Below are 16,977 nucleotides of genomic sequence, written 5' to 3'. Positions count from 1 at the left end.
ACAAATAGCCTTTAGTTGGGAACAGCTTTGAAACTATAAAGTTATTGATCCGTGCAGCATGCAGTGCCTGTCCGTCTCCGGGAATGGAAACCAAACAAATGTGTTGCTTTTTAGAACACGATGATGAACAACTGGGTGCTTCATCATGATTTTCTCTTTTGCTTTCTGGACTACAGTTTTCTTAATGGTTCAATTGGATGGCCTCTCTATTTCTAGGTGGGTTGCCTATGAAAAAGAACATTTTAAAGGCCAGCAATTCCTGCTGGAAGAAGGAGACTTTGAAGACAGCAGTGCGTGCGGGGCACTAAGTGGTCCCATCTTGTCTTTCCGGTACTTACAAGCTGTGAGTTAACTTCTTGGTTCTTCATTTTCTACCTGTTTTATATTCTTTTTTCCATGAAAATTGGCTATGACTTCTGGTAGAACACGAGGTTATAAAATGATTCTAATACCTGAGAGCATTGAACCGAACTGCTTCTGTGACTTTATCTTAACTGTCATGATTTTATAGAATATTTTTGTTTACTTGTCATCTGTTAATTCCCTAATCACTTTCTGAGCACCTGCTTTGTTAGATGTGTTGTGCTTCGTGGAGCTGGCAGTCTGATAGGGAAGATAGTCAAGCAATATCAAACATCCGTAAAGTGCTATGGTTGGATTAAGTGCTGAGGACTCAGGGTACCCAGAAAAAGGTCAGTTATTCCCTCACTGGGAAGGAGTCAGGAGGACTTCATGGAAAACATGACACTTGAGCTGGAGTTTCAAGTTCATGAAAGAGTTAGCCAAGTGGAGGAATTCCAGGATAGGGTGAAGAGGAAAAGTAGCTGTTGTTTTAGGAAGAGATTAACATGTATAAAAGCAAGGATATAAACCAGTGGTACCCAGCTGGAGGTTAACATTACCCTCTAGGGAACATTTGGCAATGTCTGGAGACATTGCTGATTGTCACATGTGGAGGGCTGGTGCTGGTGGTGTCTAGTGGGTAGAGGTCAGGAATGCTGCTAAACATCCTATGATGTGCAGGACGATCCCCCACAATAAAGAATTACCCAGCCTAAAATGTCAGTGGTGGCGAAGCTGAAGATTGGAAACTGGATTATGATTCTAAGCATCTTACATCCAGTACTGAATTATTTATTTATTTATTTATTTATTTTACTTAAAAAAGATAATTGGGTGGAAGTTGTTGATGCTGGTAATGTTTAGCACTGAATGTGATGGTATCTTCTAAAAATGGTTGTGACTGTTATGGATTGAATTGTGTCCCCCAACATAAAAAAAAAAAAAAACGAAAAAACCCAGTGCCGTAGAGTTGATTCCGACTCATAGCAACCCTATAGGCCAGAGTAGAACTGCCCCATAGAGTTTCCAAGGAGCGCCTGGTGGATTCAAACTGCCGACCCTTTGGTTAGCAGCCATAGCACTTAACCACTACGCCACCAGGGTTTCCTAGTCCCCCCAACATATGTGTTGTAAATCCTAACCTTTGGGTTTGTGGTTATAATCCCATTTGGGAATGGGTTGTCTTTGTTATATTAATGAGACAGGATCAGTGTAGGGTATGTCTTGCATCAGTCTCTTTTCCAATATAAAAGAGATTAAACAGAGCCTGGGAAAAGCAAAGATGGGGGAAGAGAAATGCCAAGCCATGTGAAGATTTTCCAGGAGCAGAAGCTCAAAGAGGTAACGACTTTCCTTCAGAGCTGACAGAGAGCGAAAGCCTTCTCCTAGAGCTGGCATCCTGAATCTGGAATTCTGGCCTCCTAAACTGAAAAAATAAATTAGTTTGTTAAAGCCGCTCACTTGGGATATTTCTGTTATAGCAGCACGAGATAACTAAGACAGTGACTAAAACAAACAGAACAACAAAAGGCAAAACTCCAAGTCACTGGTTGAAATCTACCAGTAGTAGATATAAAATGAGATACTTGATATATACAGGGTCTATAATAATATACATATAGAAATATGGGCATAAATGGGCATGTTAATTACTGCTACACACAACAATTTTGGGCATTTACAAAAATGACAACTTTTATATAATTAAGTAAAAATGTTATTCAGAGAAAATCTTCGCTTCTATTCTGTTTAAATTAGATTTTTAAAAATAAAAAGATTAGATTATAGTTAAACATGTAATCATCATAATCTTCATAATATAGTCCCAATATTTTCAAGTATTTATTAATTGCTCTACATGCATAATTGTACTTCAGAAAAAACAACACTGTGAGGTTAAGATTCTTAAGATTCCCATCTTAGACAGAAACTGAGGCTCAGAGAACTTAAGTACTGTGCCCAAATGTAGAGCTATAATTTGAGGGCAAGTCTTTCTCTTGAGCCCAAGTCATACTGTCCATTTTCCTTTTGTTTTTCTATGTTACATATACTGAACTTGCATTTAATTTTTTAAAAATATTTTACTATGTTTTTGGTAAAGGTTTACACAGCAGTTTAGGTTTCTATTCAATAATTTCTGCATAAATTGCTCAGTGACATTGGTTACATTCTTTACAGTGTGTGAACATTCTCATCATTTCTGCTCCAGTTGTTTCATTTCCATTAATCTAGTTTCCCTGCCCCCTTACATTCTCATCTTTGTTTAAAGTAGTTATTGACTGTTTGGTCTCATATAGATGATTTTTTTTTTAAGGAGCAGAGTACTAGTCAGTTGCAAAAGGACAAATATTATATGAGACCATTATTATAAGAATTCAAGAAAAGGTTTAAACACAGAAGAAAGCATTCTTTGATGGTTACAAGGGTGGGGAGGGAGGGAAAGGGAAATTCACTAAGTAGATAGTAGACAAGAATCATCTTAGGTGAAGGGAAGGACAACACACAATGCAGGGAAAGTTAAAAAAAAATATTTAAAAAAAAAGTATTCACTGTGATATTCTTCATTTCATGAGCCAATCTGTTATTTAGCTAAAAGGTGACCTCGGAATAGTTTTGGTTTAAAGTTTAGGGTATCCCAGGGCAATAGTCTTGGGGAGTCCTCCAGTCTCAACTAGTCCAGTAAATCGTTGTCTTTTTTTTTTTTTCCTTAGGAATTTGAGGCTCTGTTCCACATTTTTCTCCCATTCTATCAGGATCCATCTCTTGTGGCCTTGATCGTATCTATTTTCCTTTGTTCTAGAATACTTGGACTAAAAATCACCTTAAAAATGGAAAAATGGATTTCATTCAAAAAAGGCTTAGCATTTCATTAGTAGCTATGAATATATGGTCCACACAGACCTATACATGTATTTAATAAGTATTTGCATGATTTTCAGACACTTTTTTTATAATTTAAATTTATGTTCAGTAAAATATTTTCAGATGAGATATGCTAAAAACCTATCCGTATTTAGACAATTTAAAATTATATATGTAGTTTATGAAAATGTTTTAAAGACTTGCTTACCAAATTATACTTAGAAAAATTATATATTTCCCAGATGTAACTATAATTGGTAATGAGTTCTTAAAGAAATCTCTTGTGATTGTGACAGCCCTATGTGGGTTAATTGGGAGAGTTGATGTCTCCGATGTCCCTAACCTGGGAAGAAGTGCAGTAGTACATTTAAGATCTAAGTTGAAGTAATATAAAACAAACAAGAGGCCAGATAGAAAAGCTTCATGATCTTGGCCCCTGTATGTGGAACACTCTGAGTGTACTAAGGTCAAATACCAGCCATGCTCCTTAGGGATAATGTGGTCTGTGTCACGGAGTGCTTTGGAGCAGGCACCAGAAATGTGTTCCTAATTCCAAATGAGTCAGGCAGATACATTGACTTGAGTTGATTTTTTTTTTTTTACAAGTGAAGGACCAAAAGGACTATAGCAGTATTTGTAATTCCAGGTATTAAGGACTTTTTATTTCTTGGCTTCCTCAATAAAACTTGTTAGATGTAGTTGTTTTTCCTCAGTTTTGTACTCGTTTAACTTTTGGCTTCAATTTGTTATTTTCAGGCTTTAGTCCTCTTTTCAGAGCTCTGAAACCGGGTAGAAAGTAGCAGAGACCATTGTTTCTCCTACATTAATGGAGACAACAGATCCTTGTGTCTTACATCACGTTGTGTTGTCCATTGGGGATTAGAGCTCAAGAACTCCAGGGCCTGATCAGCTAAGGATTTTATGGAATTTAAAAATAATCAAAATTACTGATCCCTAAGGGTTTTTTTTAAGAGTGTCTTTGGGCCTGAATCAACTGCTTGTTCATTTGTTCTAACGGTAGGGAGTACTGTCCCTGAGACTACATTAAACTCTAGATTTTTCAGTAGATTCAAGTGCTTTAAAAATGTGAAACAGAGTAAAGATTTAAGGTTGTTCCTCCATTATTCTTTCTTCCCAAGCAACAGAGCTCTGTTTACCATCTGTGTGACTTTGAAAGCTCTTTAATTGTGCCTAGTAGAGTGCTAGCTGAAAGTGAAGAGAACTTGAAGCATTTGCTGATGAAGATCAAAGACTGCAGGCTTCAGTGTGGATTATACCTCAACATAAAGAAAACAAAAATTCTCTCAACTGGACTGATAAACAGCAACATGATAAATGGAGAACATGTAGAAGTTGTCAAGGATTTCATTTTGCCTGGATCCAGAATCAACACCCGTGGAAGCAGCAGTTAAGAGATCAAATGACACATTACATTAGGCAAATCTGCTGCAAAAGACCTCTTTAAAGTGTTAAAAAGCAAAGATACCACTTTGAGAACTAAGGTGCTCCTGACCCAATCCAGGGTCTTTTCAATCACCTCATATGCATGCAAAACCTGGATAATGAATAAGGAAAACCGAAGAATTACTGATGCCTTTGAATTTTTTTTTTTTTTTTTTTGAATTATGGTGTTGGCAAAGATAATGAATATACCATGCACTGCCAGAAGAATGATCAAATCTGTCCCGGTAGAAGTACAGCCAGAATGCTCCTTAGAAGCAAGGATGGCAAGACTTTGTCTCACGTACTTTGGACCTGTTATCAGGAAGCATCAGTCCATGGAGAAGGACACCTTGCTTGATAAAGTAGAGTGTCAGCAAAAAAGAAGACCCTTGACGAGATGGATTAACACAGTGGGTGCCACGATGGGCTCAAACATTACAGTGATTGTGAGGATGATGCAGGACTGGGCAGTGTTTCATTCTGTGGTACACAGGGTCGCTGTGAGTCGGAACCAATTCAAAGACACCTAAAAACAGCAACAGTAGAGTGGAGATGATAGTAACCTATTGACCTCAGAAGGTTTATCCTGGGCATGACTCCGAGCTCTGTCCGGCAGGGATACCATATGGGTGGCGACTTACCAACCAGATCAGATAGTGTATATTTGATGAGCCTGAGAGAAGAATGCACAGACAGGGACAAAACCAAGAGAGTGGCTTAGAAGGAAAGGAGTACTTAGAATAAAAAAGATGGAAGGAAGACACTATAAAGCCGGAAAAACCATGAATAAACAAAACCAGAAGATGAAAAAAGATTCCTACCGCTCTTGGCCAGGTCTCTGGAAATGTTAGACAGTGTAGGAAAGGGCACAAACTGAAGCCATGTGAGTACACTTATTTGTGAACCCAGACACTGTCAGCACTTGTATTTGGCACTGGGCCCTGTCCTCCTCCTCTACTCAACTCCAGACTGTATCATTTTCATGCAGCGTATGCCTCCAGGCAGTTCCCAGCTCTCCCTTCTCACTGCCACCACACACCCACACAAATTGATTTGTGCAACTCATCGTTCAAGTACGTTGCAGCATTACAGATTATTTCTTAATGATAGTACTCAAACGCAGCACGCATGCACACATCTGTATTCATCCATTCTGTGTCCTTGTCCCATTTTACTCATAGCAGACCATGCCATACTTCTTATCCCTGTTGCCCCTGTTCCTACATCCTTATCAGCCAGTGGAGAGCAAGCAATTATAGGGGCAGAAGTAGAAGCAGAGATGGAGAGCTAAGAGTCACCACAGTGGGAGAGAAGTCTCTTAAAATTGGGAGCTGCTGAAGAACCTTGAGTCCGACTTTGGTGGCTATTGATATTGGTTCCCAACTAGGGCTTGGATTGGGCCCCCTTAAGACGTCCTCACAGCACTGTGTCCTCACAGCCGCCTAGTCATGCACTTTCAGGTTGCAAGGAGACCTGTGTTCCACGTAATCAGATTTATTGGAATGGCACCCAGATTGTACACATCATACTCCAGCGAGGAGGCTTGTGTTCTTCCGCCTTTGCTGCAGATTTGTTCTGGGGACTATAAAGCAGATCACTTATAGCCTTAATTGCCACATTTGGAAAATAATACCCCTCTTAGATCACAGGGCTTGGGGGAGCTCAGAATAGCTCAAATGCAAAAGGGTTTTGAAAATAGGATGTTAAGTTAATGAAAGGGAGGATGGTGACAGTGATGAAGAAAAATAAATTGACCCAGCTCACATTTTTTTAAAAACCGTGTAAAAGTAATGGAGACGGCTGATACTCTCAGGTTCCTAAGGTTTACTCTCAAGGAGCGACTGAAGGCACACAATTATGGGTTAGCAATTATTTTAAATAACTGTTTTCAGGTTTAAAGCCTTTATGTTTTATCCTAACATTTCAAATGTAATTTGACCCAGCCGTGCCAGCAAGTTGAGTACCCTTGAAAGTTGGTAAGTAGTAAGCGCAAAAGAATTTTTTAAACTTTTCGTTATAGATGCTTTTTTTTTTTTTGTCTGTTTTCATACTGTTTTCTTTGCTTGTTCATTTAAAATGAATTTTTGTCTTGGAAGTCTACTCTTAGATTATATAATAAATTTAAAAAGGGAGAAAAGTGATATTGCAAAGACTTATAGAAGTTGAGAACATTTTCCATAGGCCTAAAACTTGACTTAAAAACAATGAAGTTATAGGGAGAGAGGAAGAGGACTTTTTTTAACGTATATTATCACCAAGAAACAAGAGCCAGGAGAATAGTGTGTCTTTGGACCCAGGGTCCCTGCGCCGAGAAGCTCCTCCACCGGGGAGGAATGAGGACAAGGACCTTCCCCAGAGGCGACAGAGAAAGCCTTCCTTTGAAGCCTAACACCCTGAATTTGAACATGTAGCCTACTAGACTGTGAGAGAATAACTTTGTTGAAGCTGTCCACTTGTGGTGTTTCTATCATAGCAGCACAGATAACTGAGAGAGTATCTTTATTTTCTAACCAAAGAAATACACATATTAAAGAAATTTGAAAGAATGAAGGATAAAATTGCCCAATTTCCCTGTACCTAAAGATGACGACTTCTGATTTTTTTTTTTTTTTTTATATCTGCCAATCTCTCATTAATGAAGAGTTGTTGTTTTTAATCTTCTTACGTATTTGTAATCTAACCAGTGTTTAAAAGTACGAGTTTTTGTATTGGTCTTTCCACCCTTACGTTTATACCTGACAGTGATTAATGCTTAGGGTAGATAAATAGACAGATTGAAAACCTTAACTTAAGTTCAAACTCTGGCCCTCAGTAACTGTGTGACCTCTGGCAAATTACTCAAGTTCCTTAGTTGTGAAATAGAGATGATAATAATATAATTTCATGTGATGGTTCTTTTGGAAATAATGCACATAAAGGTCCTGGCCAGTAGTAAGTGTAGACTGTGTTTAACTGTTAGGTTGTCCAAAAACTTTTAAATTATGTTTAATATTCCATCAAGTAGTGGATATTTAAGGTTTGTTAACCATCTTTTACCGGAAACCCTGGTGGCGCAGTGGTTAAGTGCTACGGCTGCTAACAAAAGGATTGGCAGTTCGAATCTGCCAGGCGCTCCTTGGAAACTCTGTGGGGCACTTCTACTCTGTCCTGTAGGGTCGCTATGAGTCGGAATCGACTCGACGGCACTGGGTTTTTGGTAACCATCTTTTTAGACATTTACATTATTTCAGGTTTTCACTATTAATGTATGTTGCATCTTAGTGTATAAATTACCCACCATTTAGTTCCTTTAAGAAACTTTTCTAAATTTAAAAAAGAGAATTTCAGAGTAAAAGAATGAAGTTTGTCTTTTTATGTATTTCTGCATTATTTTCTAAAATAATTATCCAATTTCTATTCCTACCAAGGGTACACAATTTATATTCCCACCAGCAGTGTTGCCTGACAAGAGTGGCTTTTTTAGATCCTTTAGTTTAATTTTTAAAAAAGGAAAATATCTAATTGCTTTAATTTGAATTTAATTTACTAGTAAAATTTGACTTGTTTTAATGTTTTTTTTTTTTTTTTCTTTCTGTTTTACGAATTGTCTGTATCCATTGCTGGCTTATTTATTTGGGTCTTAGAGCTTCTCTATCTTTGTTTTAAATACATTAATCGACTGTAAAGAGTTTTTAAATTGCCTATCCTCATTTTGATTTTTTAAATACACATTTTTTTGTCACGCAAATTTTATCCTTTTTTTCCTGTTACATTTAAGCTTATAAAATAAGATTCCACACTGCCTGTTTTATATTTACTTTTTGCTTCATGATTCGCTTAATGCAAACTTAAATTTTATAGGGTTAATTTTAGCATATGGTGAGAAATAAAGATCTAGTTTCTTCCAAGCAATTATCCAGTTGTTTCCAAATCATTGACTAAGTATATTTATAATGCTACCTTTATAATACATTCAATTCTTTATATGTTAGGGTCTCTCTGTGGTTTTCTGTTCTCTTGACAGCTAAAAAATGCCAAAGAAGGAAGAGTTCTAAATTAGTTAACACGTAGCTTTCGCTCTTTAGGTACAAGAAGTAAGACTTCAGTTTACTTAAAATTAGTATTATGTTTTTTTTTTTTTTTTATGAGAGCCGTATACCAAAAAGTATTGGTCAATGTTGAACCATTTCAGGAGGTACTATATGAGCAGGAACCAATGGTACTAAATGGAGAAGTCCAAGCTGCACTGAAGGCATTGGCAAAACACAAGGCTCCAGGAATTCACGGAATACCAATTGAGATGTTTGAACAGACAGTTACAGCACTAGAAGTACTCACTCTTCTATGCCAAGAAATTTGGAAGACAGCTACCTGGTCAACCGACTGGAAGAGACCTGTATTCATGCCTGTTCCCAAGAAAAGTGATTCCACTGAATGTGGAAATTATCAAACAATATCATCAATATCACACCCAAGTAAAATTTTGCTAAAGATCATTCAAAAGCGGATGCAGCAGTGTACCTACAGGGAACTGCCAGAAATTCAAGCTGGTTTCAGAAGAGGACACGAAACCAGGGATATTATTGCTGATGCCAGATGGATCCTGGCTGAAAGCAGAGAATACCAGAAGGATGTTTACTTGTGTTTTATTAACTATGCAAAGACATTCAACTGTGCGGATCATAAAAAATTACGGATAACATTGCCAAGAATGGGGATTCCCGAACACCTTATTGTGATCATGAGGAACCTGTACATAGATCAAGAGGCAGTTGTTCAGACAGAACAAGGGGATACTGAGTGGTTTAAAGTCAGGAAAGATGTGCATCAGGGTTGTGTCATTTTACCATACCGTTTCAATCTGTATGCTGAGCAAATAATCTGAGAAACTGGACTACATGAAGAAGAACGGGGCGTCAGGATTGGAGGAAGACTCATTAACAGTCTTCGTTATGCAGATGACACAACCTTGCTTGCTGAAAGTGAAGAGGATATGAAGCACTTACTGATGAAGATCAAAGATCACAGCCTTCAGTATGGATTACATCTCAACATAAAGCAAAAATCCTCACAACTGGACCAATAATCATGATAACATCATGAAAAATGGGGAAAAAATTGAAGTTGTCAAGGATTTCATTTTACTTGGATCCACAATCAGCATCCATGGAAGTAGCAGTCAAGAAATCAAAAGATGCATTGCTCTGGGCAAATCTGCTGCAAAAGACTTCGGTAAAGTGTTAAAAGCAAAGATGTCACCTTGAAGATTAAGGTGTGCCTGACGCAAGCCATGGTGTTTTCAGTCGCCTCCTATGTATGTGAAAGCTGGACAATGGATAAAGAAGACTGAAGAAGAATTGACGTCCTTGAATTGTGGTGTTGGAGAAGAATATTGAATATACCATGGCCGAAAGAACGAACAGATCTGTCTTGGAAGAAGTACAACCAGAATGCTCCTTAGGAGCAAGGATGGCAAGACTATGTCTCACATACTTTGGACATGTTGTCAGGAGGGATCAGTCCATGGAGAAGGACGTCATGCTTGGTAAAGTAGAGGGTCAGTGAAAAAGATGAAGACCCTCAATGAGATGGATTGACACAGTGGCTGCAACAATGGACTTACGGATAACAGCGATTGTGAGGATGGCATAGGATCCGGCAGTGTTTTGTTCTGTTTTACATAGGATCAGAATGAGTCGGAACTGACTTAATGGCACCAAACAATAACAACAATAACATGAGAGCCATGTTGCAGCAGTTTACCAACTTTTCATTAATTCCATTTATATGCAAATGTTACTTGTCTTGATTAAAGTAACTTCAGGCAGGTTTTTGTTATTTATACTATTTAGGAGTAACCAGCCAATCAACCTGTTGCCATCGAATAGATTCCAACTCATATTTAAAATTCTTATCCCACAAATAGATGAAAATTGTGCTGATATAAAAAAAAAAAAAGCAGTCTATAAAACAAAATGCATACGCTTTTCTAATTTTTCCTCCTCTTTTTAGAATTTTATAGAATCTTCTATCACGCTGTTTGAATCTGACCTAGAAAGTGGGAAGTTTATTGACATTATGAATCAGGAAATTTCTGATTTGGAAGAAATTGGCTTTGGCAGTGTAACAAGATCCATTCACGTTAAAAGTGGAGTGTAAGTTGTCCCCCTGCCTTGAGAACCTTGAGAGAGTCTTTGGTGTTTAAAGTGTTGCTTGTTTAATTCTACATCACCTTTGTTCTTTTTTTTTTTTTCTGTACTAGATGGGTTGCCTACCAGCAGAAATTCTTCTGTGGAGAACAATACATTTTAGAAAAAGGGAAATATAAATGCTTTTTTGACTGGGGAGGATCAAATAATATAATCATGTCAATACGACCTGTCCGACTGGTGAGTTAAGTATGAACATAACCAATGCCAGTGGCATCCAGTGTTGTGTAAGTGAATATGTGGAACAGGCTTTTCAGTGGAATTGCTGAAGTCTGTTACGTGTATATATAGAGAAAGTGAAGCATCAGGTGACTTTCTATAGGTTCCATAGACAGCTAAGACATGTTTTTAGCACATCGATGAGATAGCTCTATAATTTGATCAGTAAATTCATTCAGTAAGTATTTACTTAGTGCCTCTGATATGTTGGACACTGTGCTGATTACTGGAGATAAAAGATGAAGAAGACTGCCCTGATGGGTCTCAGTCTCTTAGGGGAGATGGACGTATGAACAATTAATTATACTATGATTACTGCTGAGGTGGGTAAATAGTGCTGGGGAGGCAGGAGAAGGGAACCATCACTGGGCAGCTGGGGACCGTGCCGCAGAAAGAATGCACTGAGTGGTGTCTGAGGGATAAAAGCAGTTTTGCCAGACAGGAAAGTGGGGCAGAAGGGACATTCTACAAAGAGGGATAATCTCCTTGTGTGCAGAGTCACCAAGTTGTGAAAGAGTGCAGCCAGTTTCAATAATAGCAAACAGGGTAGAACAATAAGGGTGACCATGAGATAAATGGTGGGAAAGGAAATGATGGGAAGCTTGGACTTTATTTCTCTAATGGACATTGGAGCATGTTTTTCTTCCAGCTACAGTATTACTCAAATAGTAATAAATACTAAAATGATTATAAGTGAATTCAGTAGGTTATTTGAGGGCCAGAGCTACGTCAAGGTATCTAGTAAATTGTTCAGACCTTCCCCCACCCCAGCAAAGGATATTTTCATGACTTTCAAAAAGACAAGATTATATGACAATAGTTAAACAATGTTTTAACATTATTTTTCAGGAACCACTCGGGATAAATGAGCCTCCACATTTGGTATGTTTAAAAATATCCTTAACTCGTAATTGTTAAATTTGTTTACTAACCCTCATTCTCCCTCTCGGATAACTTAAGTGTATCTGCCTGGCAGGGTGGCTTATTTGTCCTTGGTACCTGCGTGCAGAAGAACGCCCATCTTTTTTAGTGGTGGATTTGCCTGGATTTGTCACCGTTCCTTTTGATTTCTTCTTAGAGTTCTGCAGCTCTTACCACTTTGGGGTCATTTTGATCCTCTGCTACTGTGTTTCCTCTTGACCATCCATTTTTCAATATTACATTCTTATTCAGCACAACATATTATGCTGTTTATGGAGGAATAAACTTACCGTGGAGAAATTGCTGTTGGCACACTTGCTGTGTAAATGTATTTCTAATACCTAGATCAAATATTTCTTAAAAATGCTGGTAGAATTGCCATCCTCCTTCTTTATTTCTGGTGTGTTTATGGTTTGAAGGATTCAACATACTCTGGGCCCAACCTTTTCTTACTACCCGTTGTGGGCTAGAAATAGTACTAATTTAATACTGCTGATAACTCTGTGAGGTCAGTATTAACCCCGCTTGTGGATGGCAAAACTGAGATTCAGAATTAAAATATCATGTCACACTACTAGAAGTAACAAAAGAGATGTTTTCTGGTATCTGACTCCCCTTGACTGAACCACATTTTCAGAGTCCCTTGCATCAAGGACAGACATACCCTGATACATAGGGCATGCACAGTACAGCCATAGAAGAAAGAAGGGATAAAAGAGACATTGCTTCCTCTGGCTCATTTTAAGGAACACTTCAGAAAATACACATGTCAAAAAGCCACGTATACTGATTAATTTTAAATATTTAACATTTGTTATGTTTAAAACCAAAAAAAACCCAAACCTATTAGCGTTGAGTCAATTGCAACTCATAGCGACCCTATAGGACAGGTTAGAACTGCTACTTAGGGTTTCCAAGGAGCAGCTGGTGGATTTGAACTGCGGACTTTTTGGTTAGCAACCGAACGCTTAACCACTGCACCAAAGTATTTTTCTCTCGATGTGTCTGTTTATTATATTCATGTCAGTACTTATATGTTTTAAATCAGCTTAGTTTAACCACGTTTCTGTTCACAGTGCTTTCAGGTTTTAGTATTTGCTGATTAGCTCAGGCCTACTGGGGACATTTCCTTTCTGAATATAATTGAGTTGTTGGATTCAGAGGTACTTCCTGCCGGTTGTTTGTTTCACATTTTTCAAACTTCAACTGTGGACTTCTAATGTACTTTTTCGTAGGATCACAATAATGTGAGTAGAATAAGAGTTAAACAGAGATAATCCCAAACTGCATATTTCTGAGTTTTAAGTATAGATAAAAAATCACATTCTTTTAAGTTCTGATCTCCCCCCTCCTACCTCCCGCTTCTTAATATTTACGGACTTCCTTGTTTGGGGCAGATTGCTGGGAGGGTTTTCTTTGTAGTCTTTCCAGTCCAACTTGAAGGGAGAGGAAGCAGCTGAAAATGCACAATGAATCGGCCCCACTTCATTTTTCTGGGTACAGCTCAGCTATTGCTTTGTGAAATAAAACTTTCTGAGGAGTATATCGTAACTGGAGATTTGGTAACACGTGCAAACAAAGCTTCCTTAGTCTACCCAGTATCAAAGCTCTTGTTATTTCCAATGGACCAAATTTTCAGAACTTCTCTTTCTTCGTACTTAACCGAGAATAAACTAATGGATCTTGGGCAGTGCTCACTTCACTCAGTAACTTGAAAGTATCTTCTCCTTCACAGGTGGCTATGGCAGTCTGATTGGGCAATTTAGATGCTGGGTTCAGTTTCCTTGTTTGAAGAATGAGGAGAATATATCATCTTAGAGTTCAAGTCAAAGAGGGAATTTTTTTATGCTGATGACCTCAGGGAAACCTCAAGTAGCCTAGGAGAGGAGAGGCCAGAAAATACATGTGTCCAGATACTAGTGTATGTCATGGGATTTATGAAAATAAGAATATTGTTATGATTATCTAAACATGTTATAATGAAGTATGTCTATTTGGGACACTTGCTATAGTATCTCCTTTTATTGAAAAGACTGTCTTACCCTGTGGCTGAAGATCACTAAATCTAATTACCCACTCAAAATATACAGGTTTGTTAATAGCCTTCATAATAGCAGGTGGGGTTTTATTTTTCCCCAAAAAAACAAAATGGAAATCACCCAGAATGTGGATTCTCTTCATGTTGTCATTCTCTTTCTTAAGTGAGTCCTGCCTGTCAGAAATCTCACCAGACTAAATCTTCTAAAGCGAGTTTAGTTTTCAGTGGAGGGTATAGTCAGGGACCATTCTCTAGGAATTCTGTTCTAAACAACCCCCCTCTTTGACCTAACCAAGTACCTTTCTTTTCCTAGAATCTTTCTCGAGTCCATTGGCAAATATAATTAAAAGGGTGGATGTCTTTTCGTATTGAGCTCCTATTCCTTTTTTACGCATGATTCCAGCCTAGAAAAAAGCAACCAGATAGTCTTGTGTTAGATAATTTGGCCATGTTGATTTTTCAAGTGATCACAGAATCGCTGGCAGTGCTGGTTACTGTTAACTTGTTTGGGGCATAGAGAAATAACCGCTTTGGGCAAATATCCATAAGAATCAAGAACAGTAAGGGAAATGCTATTCTTCATGGCGCTGCAACCAGATCATTTTTGTAGTCTCCAAAAACCGGAAGTAACCTGAAAGAACTATTTAAGTAAAAAAAGCCACCCGTAAGTAATCAGGGAAGGAAAACTATTGTAGAATATGTAATTGATTTGAGAAGTACGTAACACTACAGTGTGAGACAGTGTGATGTCATAGAAGAATGGAAACAAACTTTAACAATCAGCGTGTTTGTATGAGGGAAGGCAAAAGGGCTGTTTAGATAGTGAAGAAAGTTTCTCATAGTTATTTTAGTATTGGAATAAATAAAATTATTCAAAATTTTATTCTGCTATTCTGATTCCAATATTGCGGGATAAAAGTGAGCACTGCTTCTATGGTTAGCCAGTAATTATGTTCCCGAGTTTGTAGTTTTGAATTAAAGACCTATCAACCACATTTTATTCATGTAGTTCATGAACAAAAGTCACAGAGTAAAAAGGGGCATTTCTGCAAAGATCTTTACCATAAAGTGGTGATAATTTCTGCCTCAAAGTGTAGTTCTAAGGAAGAAGTAAGATGATAAATGTAAAAAAGCACCGTGTAAACCAGTGTTTCAGCCTTTATGTTCCTGCTCCTTATGATTGCATTTGTGGGGAGTTGAGAGCCCTGATGGCACAGTGGTTAAGTGCTTGGCTGCTAATCAAAAGGTTGGCAGTTCAAATCCACCTGCTGCTCCTTGGAAACTCCATGGGGCAGTTCAACTCTGTCCTATAGGGTTGCTATGAGTAGGAATCAACTCAGTGGCAACGAGTTTTTTTGTGTGTGTGTGTGTGGTTTAGGGGACAACAGTGGGGCTCGAGCTATGTCAGCAGGGTTTGGAGGGATGGATGGAGTTTGAAAACTCATCTCTTGTTCATCTGACTGTTGGTCTAGGTCCTGAGAAGCCTAGCAGAGTTGTTTTGTGCATTTATTCTGCAGCAGTCTGGAAAGGAAGGCAACATAGTGACCTATGCAACTAGCTTCTCCCAGGACTTAATTTTACCAAGGCAGAGAGTGCCTTGAAGTAATGTCATTATTATAATTACTAAGCACAGAGTTAAGTTTCTGTATGGGCAATCCTCAGAACATTATTGTGAGAATTACGGTGCCTGGAGGCATTTGTGAGGTGATCATAATGAGGTGTAACTTTTGTGGGGTTGGTCTAATTTTGGGTGACCTATACACCATGTCTCATTTTGGGGGTAAAAGTAAAATAAATTTGGATCAACAATAAATTCATCTTTTAAATTTGGGCAAATATTTTAACCCATTGACTCAAAAAGATATTTTATGACGTGTTTTATATATATGTGTGTATACATGTGTGTATGTTTTTGTTGAATTTTAATTAATTCTTCCGACTATGAAGACAGACTAAGAACTAGAGGTGGTTACTATATATGCCATCTGAAATATGCTTAATTTGCATTGTCACTTATTTAGGATATAATATTTCATGGCTTCATGGTGAAATATTGAAGTATAAATCTTAAGCTCAGTAATGTAAAATTAATTAGTTCAGCAAGTAGGGAACAAAAGTAGTGATCAAGACAGCATGCTCTCTGCTCTCATGTGGCTTTTCCTATTTTCATGTTGCTTCAGCTCAGAAGTACTTGTATGTAGGAGAAATTCCTCTGTGTTTTTGGAGGTTAAAAGGGATTTGCCTTTTGTCCTCATGTTTTATAAACCTTTAAGATAAAAAATGCAGTCTGAAAAACTGCTAACCCAAATGTATGTCCTTCTCAAGGAATCTGGGGACAGTCTACCTGAACACGTAGAATTGTTTTTATAGAGGGAATTATTCCAGAGGTCAGTTTCATTTTGAACTCCTTTCTCTTGCTATCTTTTGTATAGAGCAGAAGGACCGTGATAGAAACTTGCTGGGTCAGACCTCACTGCTTGAAAACTCCACACACAGCATGGTTGCACAATAGGAAGTCACATTTTACAACTCACAGTGGGTCGGAGGAATTGGTGCTCTCATCTCCCTGGTTTCGGCTGGTCTTTAATATCAGATGAAGCAGGTCAGAGTAGAATGAGACAGCTAATAAGCGATTCCTCAGAACTTGGAGACCATCAGCCTATAAGAGGACCCTTGGGATAATGACTGGAGGTGAACGTCACATTGTCAAAGAAGCCTTGTTCTTGATGACAGTGAGCCAGAGAAAGGGCGAGGCAGCAGTCAGTTCATCATGTGCGTTCCTAGCAACAGCACGGGCCTGTCGGTGCAGTGTGGACCATGAGCCGTGTGATATCAAGGCTTCAGTATTTGTGAAAGATTTGTAAGGCTGATTAATTTTTGCCATACCTATTGTAGATCCAAGACCCCTATACAAAAAACAAACAAACAAACAAACCCATTGCCATCAAGTTGATTCCGACTCAT

The 16,977-nt window shown here is 38.2% G+C and overlaps 1 protein-coding gene across 2 annotated transcripts in view; it reads left to right on the top strand.

Moving 5' to 3' along the window:
* Nucleotides 1-16,977, top strand: part of CRYBG3 (crystallin beta-gamma domain containing 3) — a 134,289-nt gene that overhangs the window by 84,751 nt on the left and 32,561 nt on the right. For both annotated transcript variants that reach the window (XM_064273080.1, XM_064273079.1), the window contains 4 exons: nucleotides 217-343; nucleotides 10,639-10,781; nucleotides 10,889-11,015; nucleotides 11,904-11,936. In XM_064273080.1, coding sequence (XP_064129150.1) covers nucleotides 217-343; nucleotides 10,639-10,781; nucleotides 10,889-11,015; nucleotides 11,904-11,936 — 430 coding nt within the window. The remainder of the gene's footprint in view (nucleotides 1-216; nucleotides 344-10,638; nucleotides 10,782-10,888; nucleotides 11,016-11,903; nucleotides 11,937-16,977) is intronic.

This window comes from Loxodonta africana, chromosome 20 (genome assembly GCF_030014295.1).
Source record: "Loxodonta africana isolate mLoxAfr1 chromosome 20, mLoxAfr1.hap2, whole genome shotgun sequence".
Taxonomy (NCBI): domain Eukaryota; kingdom Metazoa; phylum Chordata; class Mammalia; order Proboscidea; family Elephantidae; genus Loxodonta; species Loxodonta africana.
The sequence above is the reverse complement of the archived record's forward strand: the minus strand, read 5'-3'. Positions and strand labels throughout refer to the sequence as shown.